A 13,221-nucleotide genomic window follows, 5' to 3' on the forward strand; every position below is an offset into this window, starting at 1 on the left:
TACGGTTGTTAAGTGAATCTGGCTTCCCCGTTGACTTTGCTTGTCAGAAGGTCACAAAAGGGGATCACATGACCCTGGGACACTGCAACCATCATAAATATGAGTCAGTTGCCAGATGCAGGAGTTTTGATCATGTGACTATGGGGATGCTGCAATGGGCGTAAGTGTGAAAAATATTCATTAGTCCCTTTTTTCAGTGCCATTGCAACTTTGAACGGTCACTAAATGAACTGTGGTAAGTCAAGGACTATTTGTACTTTGATCTCTTCTGTGCCCATCTCTTTTTGTAAGGCCCTCCCTGCAAATTGCCACGCCCCAGGTGTTTAAAAAGCAGCTTGGTTGCTGAGTGATAATGGGGATAAATGGCAGGATTCCCGGCAGAAGGTCACATTGGTGTGCAGTATTGTAAACTGTGTCTCAGTAGCAACATCTCAAGTGTAGCACTGGCAGAAGAGGTAGACACTGGCTTGAGCACTCAGCGTGGTGGTGGTAAGTATAAGAGCTGGGCAGAGGAGATCAGTGGTGTAACTGGAATGTCAGAGTTGGTGTTGGAGGGATTTGCTGTGGAGAACATTAGAGGCTGGGCCAGGACATCATAGCTGGCAATATAGGAGTATCAGAAGACACTGAAGACTAAACCAGAGTGTTGCAGCTGGCTGTGTGTTGCAGAGGCATTGGTGTAGATGAGGAGCCAGCAGTAGCAAGATTAAGGAAACACTACTAAAAATGTAATAAAGGCCATGACTCACAGTTATTTAAGGAGACCTTGGGAAGAGATGGTCTGATGGAAGAAGGCCTCTGGTGCTGATGCCTGGCATCCTCAGGCTTCACCAATGCACAGCGTATTGGCAGCATATTTGGAGACCCAGAAGACTGTCATTTTCCCATTGAAGCTCATGGCACTGACTGTAACTGAAAGAGATGGAAAGGATGCAGCACCAGATCTGAAGAAGCAATCCAGAAAAAAGAGGGCTGCTGAGATCTCCAATATTTCTATCCCATAGCAACCGCAAGAACAAGTGCCCAAGAAATTAAAGGGTTGCAATAGAATACCAGCTGTGTACACAAGTGCCCTTGGGCTAGACTCTGAAGGCAGGATGAAATGGAATAATATAAGTAATATTAGAAAGGATTGAGCTAAGGTAGAATATAGTATAAGATCAAAACTAAGATTCATTCTAGGACAGGAAAGATAATTATAAGGAGAAGGTCTAGTTTTCTAGGCACAGGTATGGGTTGAATATATTTACCCAAACAAAAGAGGTTGGAACCTCACAGTTGTATTAACATATTTATTCTGATGAAATGATTGCAATAAAAAGCCCCGGTTACAAGAATTGTCTGATCTTTTACCATTCATCAAATCAAACCTAAAAGAAGAGCGTGAGACTTCTTTGTTTTACCCTCAGTGTTGAACCATTTGCTAAACATTCCATTTGTCCTCCCATGCACTTTAATTCTATCATATTCTGTGCTTAACACAGTCAGGAGCGGACCTTCATGTTTATAGCAAGCAATAGCACTTAAACATATACTGCTTCGCAGTGCTTTACAGCCCTCTCTTAAGCAGTTTACAGAGTCAACATATTGACCTCAACAATCTGAGTCCTCATTTTACCCACCTCGGAAGGATAGTAAGCTGAGTCAACCTTGAGCCGGTGAGAATCGAACCCCTGGCAGTGGGCAGAATTATCCTGCAATACTGCCTTCTAACCACTGCACCACCACAGCTCAATGATGCTTGTGAAACATTCCATAATTAAGCCTATTCATTTTAACATATACTTTATCTAAACCAATAAGCACAAATATTCTTTCATTTATACATTTTTCAATGAGTGAAAATTTAGTCTTGCGCATGCCTGCCCCAGCATAAAAGACACATTGCATTTTTCAAATTTACTCATTATCTTTTATGCTCTGCCAATACCTTTCCAAGTAATTTCAACAAATTAATCCCAGTGTACTAGTTGTATTCATCACTGTTATCTTTCCCTCTGTGAAGGAAAGCAATAACATTTTCCAGTTGTCAGGCACAGATATGGCCTTCACATGTACCTCATTCATCCATTTATTTCACTGTTTTTACAGTAAAGCAAAAGACTCTTGTGGTTTACAGCATTTCCATTAAAACAATAAAAGCAGCACATCACCATCAGTAAATGAAACCCAACTCCCACTATCCTTTAATAGCAGCTTTATATGAGTTAAAAGCCTTATGAAAAAGTTCAGTATTTGTCACCTTCCTATGACAAAGGAGAGGGCACCATATGGATTACCAGGAATAAGGAATTCCATCGTTCAACATATTACTAACATCTGCCTGCATATCTCTGAAAAACTCATTCTTGCCTTCTTTCCTATCAGTTTCATTCCAAATAACTTAATCATTTTTACCATTTTATCCCATTTATTCTGCTGGGGGCTTGTCCTGCACCAATTTCTAATTATTATTATTTTTTTATTCCAATCAGCATTGTTCTGGGTTTACTTCGCCTTTTGCAATATTAAACATGTCTTACTCTCTTTGAAGGCACAATTTGGAAGTCTCTTTTTCTCTATATAAACATATTATACCTCATCTTCATTTTTTTGTAGCAATCATTCTCTTATGCGCATTTTTCCTTACCCATAGCCTTTTACATTCATTCACATCAATTTTTCATATTATCTTTACCAGAATGACACACACTTCTGTGGCACTTCTTACTTTCTATTCTCTTCCAAGCAGCCTTCACATCTTGTTATGTCTACTTTCCCTCCACTGCTTGAGAGATTAATCTGTTTTCCCATACTATTTTGTATGGAATTGGGATATTCTCTTCTGGTAGTCTTTCTGTCTTCCGATACATTTTTGTATAGTGTTAGGATAGCCTCTTCCTGTAGCCCCTCTACTTTTTAAAATTTTCCTTTTCTTCCATGTCCATCTCCCCCCACTCCCTGGAGCCGCTACCAGAAATGGTCTGTCCCACATTCAGAACCTCTCATCATTTTTACACCCCTTAACTTATATGGTCTCTTCCTGCAGTCATTCTTTCACTCTAATTCAGTGGTTCTCAGCCTTCCTAATGCCGCAACCCTTTAATACAGTTCCTCATGTTGTGGTGACCCCCAACTATAAAATTATTTTCGTTGCTACTTCATAACTGTAATTTTGCTACTGTTATGAATCGTCGTTTTAATGGCAATTACTGTGTCGTCATGGGATCATAATTTTTTTTTTTGCAAAATTTTAACAAAGCAAAGTCAATGGGGAAGCCAGATTCGCTTAACAACCAGGTTACTGAGGCAATGAAAGGTCAATAAAATGGGGCCAAACTCACTTCACAAATGTCTCACTTAACAACGGAAATTCGGGGCTCCCTTGTCGTAAGTCGAGGACTACCTGTATTTCCCTGAGGGTGGGGGCAGGAGGAGGGGCGGGGTTTGCTCGCTCTCATTCTCTCTCTCTCTCTCTCTCTCACACACACACACACACTTTTTCTTTTTCTCTCTCTGGAGCGCGCGCTCCGCCTCTCCTGCGGCTGGAGCGCACGCTGGGCAGGCCGAGGGCGCACGTGAGCCATCACCCAGCAACCGCCTCGGCCCGGGAGCACCGCGCATGCGTGGCACCGCCCCCTGCACCAGCTGAGGCGGAGCTGGTGAGGCAGCACCGCCTGCGATTTCATCATGCGGAGGGCCGCGCCTCCCCCTCGGCCTGCCCGCCTGCCTGCCCTCGGCCGCGCCGCTCCATGCCGTGGCGCTTCTGCGTCGTGATCGGCCGCCTCAGCAGCAGCAGCAGGAGCCGCAGCGCCCGCCTCCTCGCCGCCTTCCTGCCCCGCACCTCACTCCACGTGGCCCACCCCTCCTCCTCCGCCAGCACCCGGTCTCGCTGCCCGACCCCGCCGGACCCCGGCCTCGCCGCCAGCATGGACAGACCCGCCGCCTGGAGACTGATAGAGGAGCGGTGTCTCGGTTCCTAAGACCATCGGAAATATGTGTTTTCCGATGGTCTTAGGCGACCCCTGTGAAAGGGTCATTTGACCCCCAAAGGGGTCGCGACCCACAGGTTGAGAACCGCTGCTCTAATTTCTTTTTTTATTTAGACAATTTATATGGTCGCCTGACTCACTCTCAGTGACTCTAGGCAACTGATAAGGATAAAACCATAATACAAAAACCAATAATCCCCCACCTTCTGGTGACAACAATCAGATGGGCTCCGTATCACTCTGGGGTCCCCAGGCCCATTGGCAAAACCAAGGCCTCGCAAAGGAGAGTCACAGTGGAGGCCAATCTTATCTCTGCAGCGATGATGTTCCACAGGGAGGGAAGACATGCATTACAGAGAAGGCCTTTCTTCTTGGTCCCGCTAGATCAGTGGTTCTCAACCTTTTCAATGCCGCGACCCCAACCAGTCGTAAGTCGAGGACTAAACCGGTCGTAAGTCGAGGACTAAACCGGTCGTAAGTCGAGGACTACCCAACCGGTCGTAAGTCGAGGACTTTCCCTGCCCGGGAGCGCCGCACATGCGTGGTTCTGCCCCTTGCGCCGGCCGAGGCATAGCTGGCAAGCGGCAGAGACGGAGCAGGCCGACCACCAGCTGGCCCAGCCCAAGGGAGGTAAGGTAACCGCAGGAAAAGGGAAAAAAAATGGCGGACAAAAAAAATGGCGGACAAAAAAAATGGCGGACAGCCTTGCTTGGCGACCCCTGTGAAATGGTCGATCGACCCCAAATGGGGTCCCGACCCACAGGTTGAGAACCACTGCGCTAGATGGACTTCCTTAGAGAGGGGATTTTTCTTCTGTGTCCATCATTTCCCAAGATCCACTCTTAATGCTACAAAAATTGGTTTTTCTCACATTTAGAACCGCCCAACATTTTTGCATTCAACAATTTGCAAATGTTCCAGGTGTGGATGGTTGTTCTATGGTAGATTAGCACAGGGCTTTTCAACCTTTTCACCCATTGTACCACTTTTAGGATATGGCAATATCCGAGTACCACCAGTCGCCTAGCAAGGTGTCAAAAAACTTGATGACCAAAAAAAAAAAGGAAAAAAGTGATAAAGTACAGGTAGTCCTCGACTTACAACAGTTTGCTTAGTGACTGTTTGAAGTTACAATGGCACTGAAAAAAGTGTCCCCCAAGCTGCCTGCCCACCTGGCACCGCTCTTCCTCCTATCCGAGGTTTTCATTGTTGTGAGCATTTCTGCTGAGGATTGACGGGGGTGGGATGGGGAGGTGTTTGGTTTTTGTTCCCCCCATCTGCTGGGTGGTTGCAGCAGGTTTTGGTCACTTCACATGACCCTGGAACACTGTGACCATCATAAATATGAATCAGTTGCCAAGCATCTGAATGTAAATCACAAGACCCTGGAGATGCTGCGGCGCTGATTCTGGCGCTTCCACTGAGCCCTGACAGCCCTGCAGCTGCAGCCATCTCTCGCTCAGGCTTGTGCGGTGCTGCCACCGGTTCAGCTCATTCCCCTCCCCCGCTACCACTTTTCTAGGATGTCAAAACTACAGTATTTTAAAGACAGTGAATATTTTTAACTTGGATATAAGTTGATTGATAGGAGTGCCAGAATACTGATATTTACTTTCAGATGACAAAGTAATATGACCTGAATATGTTAGTGTTTCAACTTTCAGTTGTCAACTCTTCTAATCCTGCCATTCACTGTGCAGTTTACATGGATATGGAGATTCACTTGTCTCATTCCATTTCCTATTCTGAATGACTGTTTCTCCAAATTCAGCTCTTACAATTGCTTCCTCATTGTAATGACTCCTCAGAAGAGTAATTAGATATTTTTGGCACACTATTAGCTTTGATATATTCCACATTCTGCCATGGTCTCTACAATCAAGGGTCTAGCTGTAAAGACAAGCAAACCACCTCCTTTAATTATCTTGCTCTGCTCATTATCCATTATATGTTAGTGATGTCATCTTTCCCTCTCTGTCTTTTCTGAAATCTGTCTTCTCATTTCCATAAGTGTCTCTGTTCTTTGTAAGATGCTAAATAAAACTTTGTTTGCTTGAGGAGATTGTGGAATGGTTTGATACTGGCACATTCTCTAGAACACATTTTTCTTTCATGATACTACTGTGCACCAATCTTTTTTGTTTCCTAATCCACATATTTTTGTTTCATATTTGTTTTTAGATTCATATTCTACCCTTTCTTCAGTTGAAGATGGTGTATATAATACTCCTCCCATTTTCCCTACAGCAATAACTGTGAGGTACATTGGGGTGAGAATGAGTGACTGGTCCAAAGTCAGACGAGTAGTTCTAGTCCAACATCTTGATGACCACCTCACACTGACTCAAACATTTCTTGGCATAAAGTTGTCATTACTGTTGTTTATCTTGCTGCTTTAAACATTTCTGTAGACATTTTATATACAATGTGCCTTACATTAAGAATTGGTATATCTATTTTATTGAATACTATATGTTGCCTGTAAATGCTTCTATCATTCCATAAACTCATTTGTAATAAGTCTCACAATGGCCTTTCCATCTTCATTTAACTTTCTGCATCAGAAGTTGTTTTGACTGGATTGATTTCTTCAATTTCATACCACATAGCCAATTTGATTCTTACATTGGCCATTCAGTAATATCTAGTTGTATAATTGTGTTTATGTTGCTTGAAGGAGACACTAGCAATGAGCAAAAGCTCTGTTAATGTTTCCTGCTTTATTGTGTTGACCCACTTCAAATATTCCTGCAATTGAGGTTCCCCTGTTTCTCCAACTTTTGTATCATAATTGCTCATTAATACTACAAAGTTCTAGGTGTTGGGTTTTAGCATCTCTTGCAATCTGCCATGCAATTATTCAGTATCTTTTCACCATTCTATCTAATAAATTTGGCTGTCTTCATTTTGGCTCAGTAGCTCAGTGGTACAGCACCATACTTTGAATATCAGAGGAATCAAGATCTTTCGGATTTCTTAGCTTAGGCTGAAAAATCTCCTGCTTGAAAACTTGGAAAGCCTGTCAATTTGATATCATTGGGTGAGATGGGCCATTAGTTAGATAAAGATAAAGGTTTCCCCTGTCTGGTCATGTCCAATTCTAGGATGTGGTGCTCATCTCCTGGCTGAGGGAGCCAGTGTCCAAAGACGTTTCTGTGGTCATATGGTCAGCATGACTGACTATACACTGAGAATGCTGTTACATTCCCATGAAGTAGTACCTATTTATCTACTAGCATTTGCATGCTTTCAAACTGCCAGGTGGCAAGGAACTGGGGCAAGAACAGGAGCTCAGCCTACCATGTGCTACTTGGGTGTAAGTTTATGGACAATGGTTTTATTTTAGTTTTATGGGCACTAACCCCATGCAATATACTGTAATTACAGCAATGCTCCACATAATATCAAGCAGCATTTGTCCTTTAACTTCTATTAAGCTATTGAGTAAGCTATGTTTATATAGAAAACAAGATCAGGAGAGATCCTTTGTGTAAGCAGATTAAATGAACACATATGGAAAGAAATCTCTTAAGATCTTTTTGTTCCATCTGATCTCATTGCCTTGATGGATTGAGAGGGATCTTGTTAAACATTGCTAACTTTGAGTAACCATGCAGTATATGGTTTAATTCTGTGCTACTTGTTTTTTGCAGGTGATTTCAGTCTTTCTGTTTGAGAGGTAAAAAGATGTAGCTGCTGTGGCTGAAGCCCTTCTAACTTAGTGAAGCAGGAAGGTAGAAATTACGTTCAACTAAAGGCATTGCTTGACTTCTGTTTCTGAGGGTAACATGTCTCGAGACAAATCTTACTGTATGACCTTGTCAGAATTTGCAAGATAAGCACAACTAGGAGGAATGCATCTCTGTGCTGCAGAGAAGACCTCCAAGATACGAAGGGCCCGTGACAGCTGGTTCATTTTGAAATGCAGCCTTTCATTACAGCTGACTTTTCATTTACATGTAATTTCTCTGTTACTTACAGATAGGGCAGCTCCTCTGTTTCATATTATCAGCTCTTTACTGCAGGCATGGTATCTTATTCCTAATTTTATTCTGAAGTCATCCCATTATTTTTGTTACAGAGTGTTACATCCTTTTGTTACATCCTACTGCCATATAAACTTAATTGTAGACCAGTAACATTTACTCTGATCTTATGCTCAAGAATGAGCACATTATGTTTCTAACATGGCATCAGTCAAGTGCAAAAGAGAGGTACAGGTAATCTTCACTTAATGACCCCAGTTGGGACTGGCAACTGTGCAGCTAAACAAGCCACCAGTAAGTGGGAAATCATTTGGCTGTGATTGTGCATTCCAGTTGAAAAGAGACACAAATACTGCCTCGGTTTCACACCTTTAGCTTTTCTTTTCTTTCCTTTCTAACACCCCCTACACACACACACACACACACACACACACATGGGGGGCAGGGGGGCGTGCGCGCACACACACACACCTTTGGAATGCTCCAGTGCCTGCTTACTGTCTAGAATGGGAAAAATGGGAGGACCATGAATTAGAAAAGATTCATGGTTGATCAAGAGAACGAACAGCAAAATGTTGGTGGGTTTGTGTTTTTTAAAAATACTGGAAACCTTAAATGGACTTCTTACTGAAAGAAAAAAAATGAAATGATTAATGAATTTGAAGATTAAGAAAGATATCAATTAAAGGAGGAGATGAGGAGATCTGAGAAATATTTAAGAGAGAGGAGGGACAAGAATGTAATTATTTGTTGAAAAAGAGGTCAGAAGTCATTTTTATGTTTATTGATTTTGGTTTCTTTTTTGTGTATGTGTACATTTTCTTTTCTTTTGATTTGTGCTTATATGATTTTTAAAAAATAAATATGAATTTTAAAAAAGAAAAACAAGAGAAAATAATGCAAACATTAGAAGACACTCTGTAAAAGTACAAATCAATTCCCCTTCTCCAACTTGTTGATTACCAGATTGATCGGATCCATTACCTATCATCTCTTAATTGGTACGTTTAAGAGCACTTGGGTGGGGAAAGCTGATTTCTTCAATGTCTTTTTTTTAAAACAAAATCAGGAATGTGAATGTGATAACAGTCACAAACACAGTGATGAGTAAGCTCTGTCCTTATCATCAATTTAGAACCTCTTAAGAATTTCCTGTTCCTGCTTCCCTAACAAGAAATCAATCTGGTACCAGCTTTACCATAAGCATTATTTGTAGTAATGTGTTCTGAAAACAAATACATTTCATCTCAAAACTCAGTGCAGTCCCTGATAGTGACACTGTCCTTATTAGATGGTGGGTCAGATTTATTTAAAATGCTGGTTTGTTAGTATTTCAAATCTTACTGGTACATATTGACCAGGTACATCTGCTTGGTTCCCCCTGCAAATGGAAGCAACCCCAATCCATATCCAAAAAGGCTTATATGTCTAGTAGTCTATGACCTCCCACCTCTCCTTTTAATGTCAGTATTAGAAACCAGCGTTTGTAGCTGACTTTTGGATTCTGGCTTCTAAGAGAAGCACTAAGTCAGAAGCCAGATTTAAACTTAACATTAAGCGTCCTGTGACTTCTAAATTCCTGCCACTCTTATACAGGAAAAAACTAAGTAGAAATAATTGAGAAGTCTGCCCTGGCATACTTGCTGCTTCCTCACATGCCCGAATTCTCAGCAGCGTATTGCAGTATTTTGTGTGAACACTATCCAGTATGCAACATACATTAATCTGCGACACTCATTTATAGCTCTAGAATTAGGAAAAGCGCTTGAGACAGCCATGTTAACATATTTTTCAAAAAGTAACACTTTTCCACTTTGTTAATAAAACATATTGTAATACTTGTATTTCAGTAATTCATAGAAAACTGTCTGTTTGCATCGCAAATTAATAAGAACTGCATATCTACTGGATTATGTGATTTAACCCCTTCTAAAGTTTAGTTTTTACAATGATGGCCTTTAAGGAAAGATAAAGAACCTATCAATCATAACATCTGAAGGCCCCAAGATTTCCAGTCTTCCCCTTTTTAAGCTTGTACTGATGTTAACATTAAGTCTGTGGTCCTTACTTTTAGAGATTTGGGTCTCTCTCTTCCACTTTCAGCTGAGCTTCTGAAACTCATCTACCTGATCCATTCATCACGTAGCTTCCTAAAATTATTTTTCCTTTGAATGTTTCTGAATATTACTACTGCATTTATCTGAGAGCTAAAATGGTAGTTTTTCTCCAAAATATTTTGATTTCAAAGTGGGAAGGTTGCCTTAAATTTACTGTGGATGCAGTGGTGATATTTTCCCTTATCTAGTTTTATTTTTGCAGGTGGTGCCTTTCTAAATTTAGGACTTTTGCTAAGATAGAACAATAAAGAGTATTCTGCAGCTTCAAGAGAACTTTTCATTCTGAGACAGAGCGTACAAGTTGAAATTTGGAACAGTGCTTTTGGCTGTCTCACAGAAGATCCGAAAGCAAATAGTTGATAATGTGAGATTAGCCCCCAGCAGCAGAAAAGCACATTATTGCTCAAGTATCCATGAAAGTTCACACCCATGTTCTGTTTGATCTCCCCTTTCATGAAAACTATTATTGACCCCCACACACCCACACACACTACCCATTCTGCCTCTTTCTTGAGATCAGATAACCTCTTTCCTCTTGTGCATAGAGTGGATGTCCTTCCACCTGCTGCATCTCACATCTGCTTCCATTAGCTAATTTCTGTTTATATGTATCTATTACTTATTTATGGCCCTCTGGATCAATCAAAATATGCATTTGATGAAACTTGATTCAACCCTTATCTGGAAGTTATGGCTTCTCCCAGTCCCTCCCATATTGTAGCTATTTAATGTAACTACTACTACTACTACTACTACTACTACTACTACTACTACTACTACTACTACAACAACAACAACAACAATAATAATAATAATAATAATAATAATAATAATAATAATAATAGTAAGCTACCTAATAATTAAATTACTTAAATTACTAAAAGTTTTGTAATGTAGCCAAGGCAGAATCCTGATTCTTGATCATTTGTGGGCACCTAATACAAGAGAGAGAAAGAGAGGAGGAGGTGGAGGAGGAGAAGAAGGAGGAGGAGGAGGAGGACTTCATAAAAATGAGTATCTAAAGCAGCAAAGTTAAGACTGATCAGAATAGGAAGCCAAGTTGTTCTTGATATAATCTATTCCTGATAATGGCTGATATGGCTAATAATTTTTTTACCATAGAAAGATTAGTGCAAAGACCACATACTTCAAAAAGTCCTATAGTTTATCATTCACTGGGGGAAAACCTAATATTCATCCATCTATTTATCTAGTGGGGTTTTTGTTTAGCTTTCCATGTGCACAAAGGACTCAGGCCAAACAAAAATTACACTTTAGCTCTGAGTCAGTATTCTGTGATCTTTCAGCATTTTGCAAGACTATGAGATGACTTCATAGGAATTGCCTTTGTTGCATCTTGTCAGTAGCTCTTCGGTGATAAGTATCAATCACTATGGAGAGGCATAAAGCAGGCAGGGGTCATGGCAATGATTGCTTAGTGGTATCCTGGCTCTCAACCAGTCCCTCTTCTCCCCTGCTGCAGTTTTTGCTATCAATCCTTTCTCTATTGATTTCCTATCAAATGGAAAACAAACTTATTAAAATCTCTTTTAGCAATGGTACAGACCTAGCCATGATTTTAACATTTATATGGACCACGGAGGGCACGAAATGACCTTCCTTGAGCCTCCATTTGAAAAATGTCCACAAAAATCTCCAGTTAGATCAGGCTTTTCTGATAACAAAAGCTAGGTCATTGTGAGCAAAGAAGTGGATAGTGGCAGGGAGAGGCTGCTAGAGCTTTTTCCCCAAATGCCACTTCTCGTTTCCAGGCTTGTTATTGCAAAACTATTAAAACTACTAAGCATTCAACTGTCCCAATTCATTTTCTTAAAAGTGGTTTGTGCTTAGCCCTTGGGTAAAACAAACGTTTACTGCTACTGTGGCTCTAGTTATGCCTCCCCCCCCCCAAAGAATAGCAATACACTTATGTGTACACACACATACACACACACACACACACACACACACACACATGGCTGGGTTGACTGAAAAAGATTTGTTTTTCTCAGCAGTAAAAAAATAGATTTCAGTACATGCCCCTTTTTATAGGAAAGAGGTCTTGCAGCCCCTTGCCTCCCTGTTTATTTCAGGCACTTTTTAGAAGTACTTGAGTTCCTCTCAGTTTCTTCCTACTCAGATGACAAGAGACCTTCTCTCTCTCTGGTATCTGTTATGTAAATTGGCTGTCCTATCCTTTTGTCCTCCTCCAGTTGATCAGTTTGAACTTTTATCCTAGCCAAGTTGGACCCTTTGTTTGTGTGAGGAATTATTGTCAGCTAAAGGTTCAAGATGGGTCCAGCAGTAACTTCCGTGATTATTACAAAACATTTTTCTAGTTCCTACAGCATTGCCAATTTTCATGGTACTTAATCTCCATGTAAGAAAAATCAGGAGTGTATGTAAAATGGTTAAAAATGAATTGTATTTGTATCACACTTTCCTCTAAGGCAGACATGTCAAACACAAGGCCCGGGGGCCGGATGTGGCCCGCGAAGTGGTTTCATGTGGCCCGCAAAGCCATCCTGGAAACAGTGAGGGAACAGCCCCCGCTGCCTTGGCCCTGGCCCAGGCCAGCCGGGAGCCAATGTACAATTTTGTGGTGGCCATCTTGGCACTTGCCCCGGTGGACCATGCCTTGGCACTTGCCCCGGTCCCACCCCCTTCTGCCAGAGACTTTCAGATCTGTCCCACTCCTACCCAGGCCCCCACAGGTACCCTTGACGCGAATGATGTAGAACTGACCACGCCCACCCAGTAAGCCACACCCACTCCATCCACGCCCACCCAGTAGGCTGCACCCACTCTGGCTGCACCCACTCTGGCCACACCCACCTGGCCCTCCAAGGGCAACCGCAATGCTGATGCGGCCCTCAGTGAAATTGAGTTTGACACCCCTGCTCTAAGGACATGAGAGCATAATTTCAGCTCCCTTTATGTTAGGAAGCATAAAGTAGCATTTTTAGTCTCATAAGACTTGATGAACTGAGTTAGAGGGAAATAGTAAACAGTTTCAAAATTGATTGAAACTTGAGCCTGGGAATCTCACATCTAGGTCTAACACAAATGAGCAAAAGCTAGGCAGAATTAAATCTTGAGGTGTTGAAAATGGGTGAAAACCATTGTCTAAATCCAGTTCCATACTAC

General features: G+C 41.7%; 1 protein-coding gene across 1 annotated transcript in view; it reads left to right on the forward strand.

Moving 5' to 3' along the window:
• The first annotated feature begins 362 nt into the window (after positions 1-362).
• LOC107286771 (unconventional myosin-X) overlaps positions 363-13,221 on the forward strand; it is an 83,302-nt gene continuing 70,443 nt past the window's right edge. Inside the window, exons 1-2 of the mRNA XM_029284002.1 lie at positions 363-489; positions 6,153-6,241. Of these exons, the coding sequence (XP_029139835.1) occupies positions 363-489; positions 6,153-6,241 (216 nt within the window). The remainder of the gene's footprint in view (positions 490-6,152; positions 6,242-13,221) is intronic.

Source organism: Protobothrops mucrosquamatus, unplaced genomic scaffold, assembly GCF_001527695.2.
Source record: "Protobothrops mucrosquamatus isolate PMUCROS unplaced genomic scaffold, P.Mucros_1.0 scaffold324, whole genome shotgun sequence".
Taxonomy (NCBI): Eukaryota; Metazoa; Chordata; class Lepidosauria; order Squamata; family Viperidae; genus Protobothrops; species Protobothrops mucrosquamatus.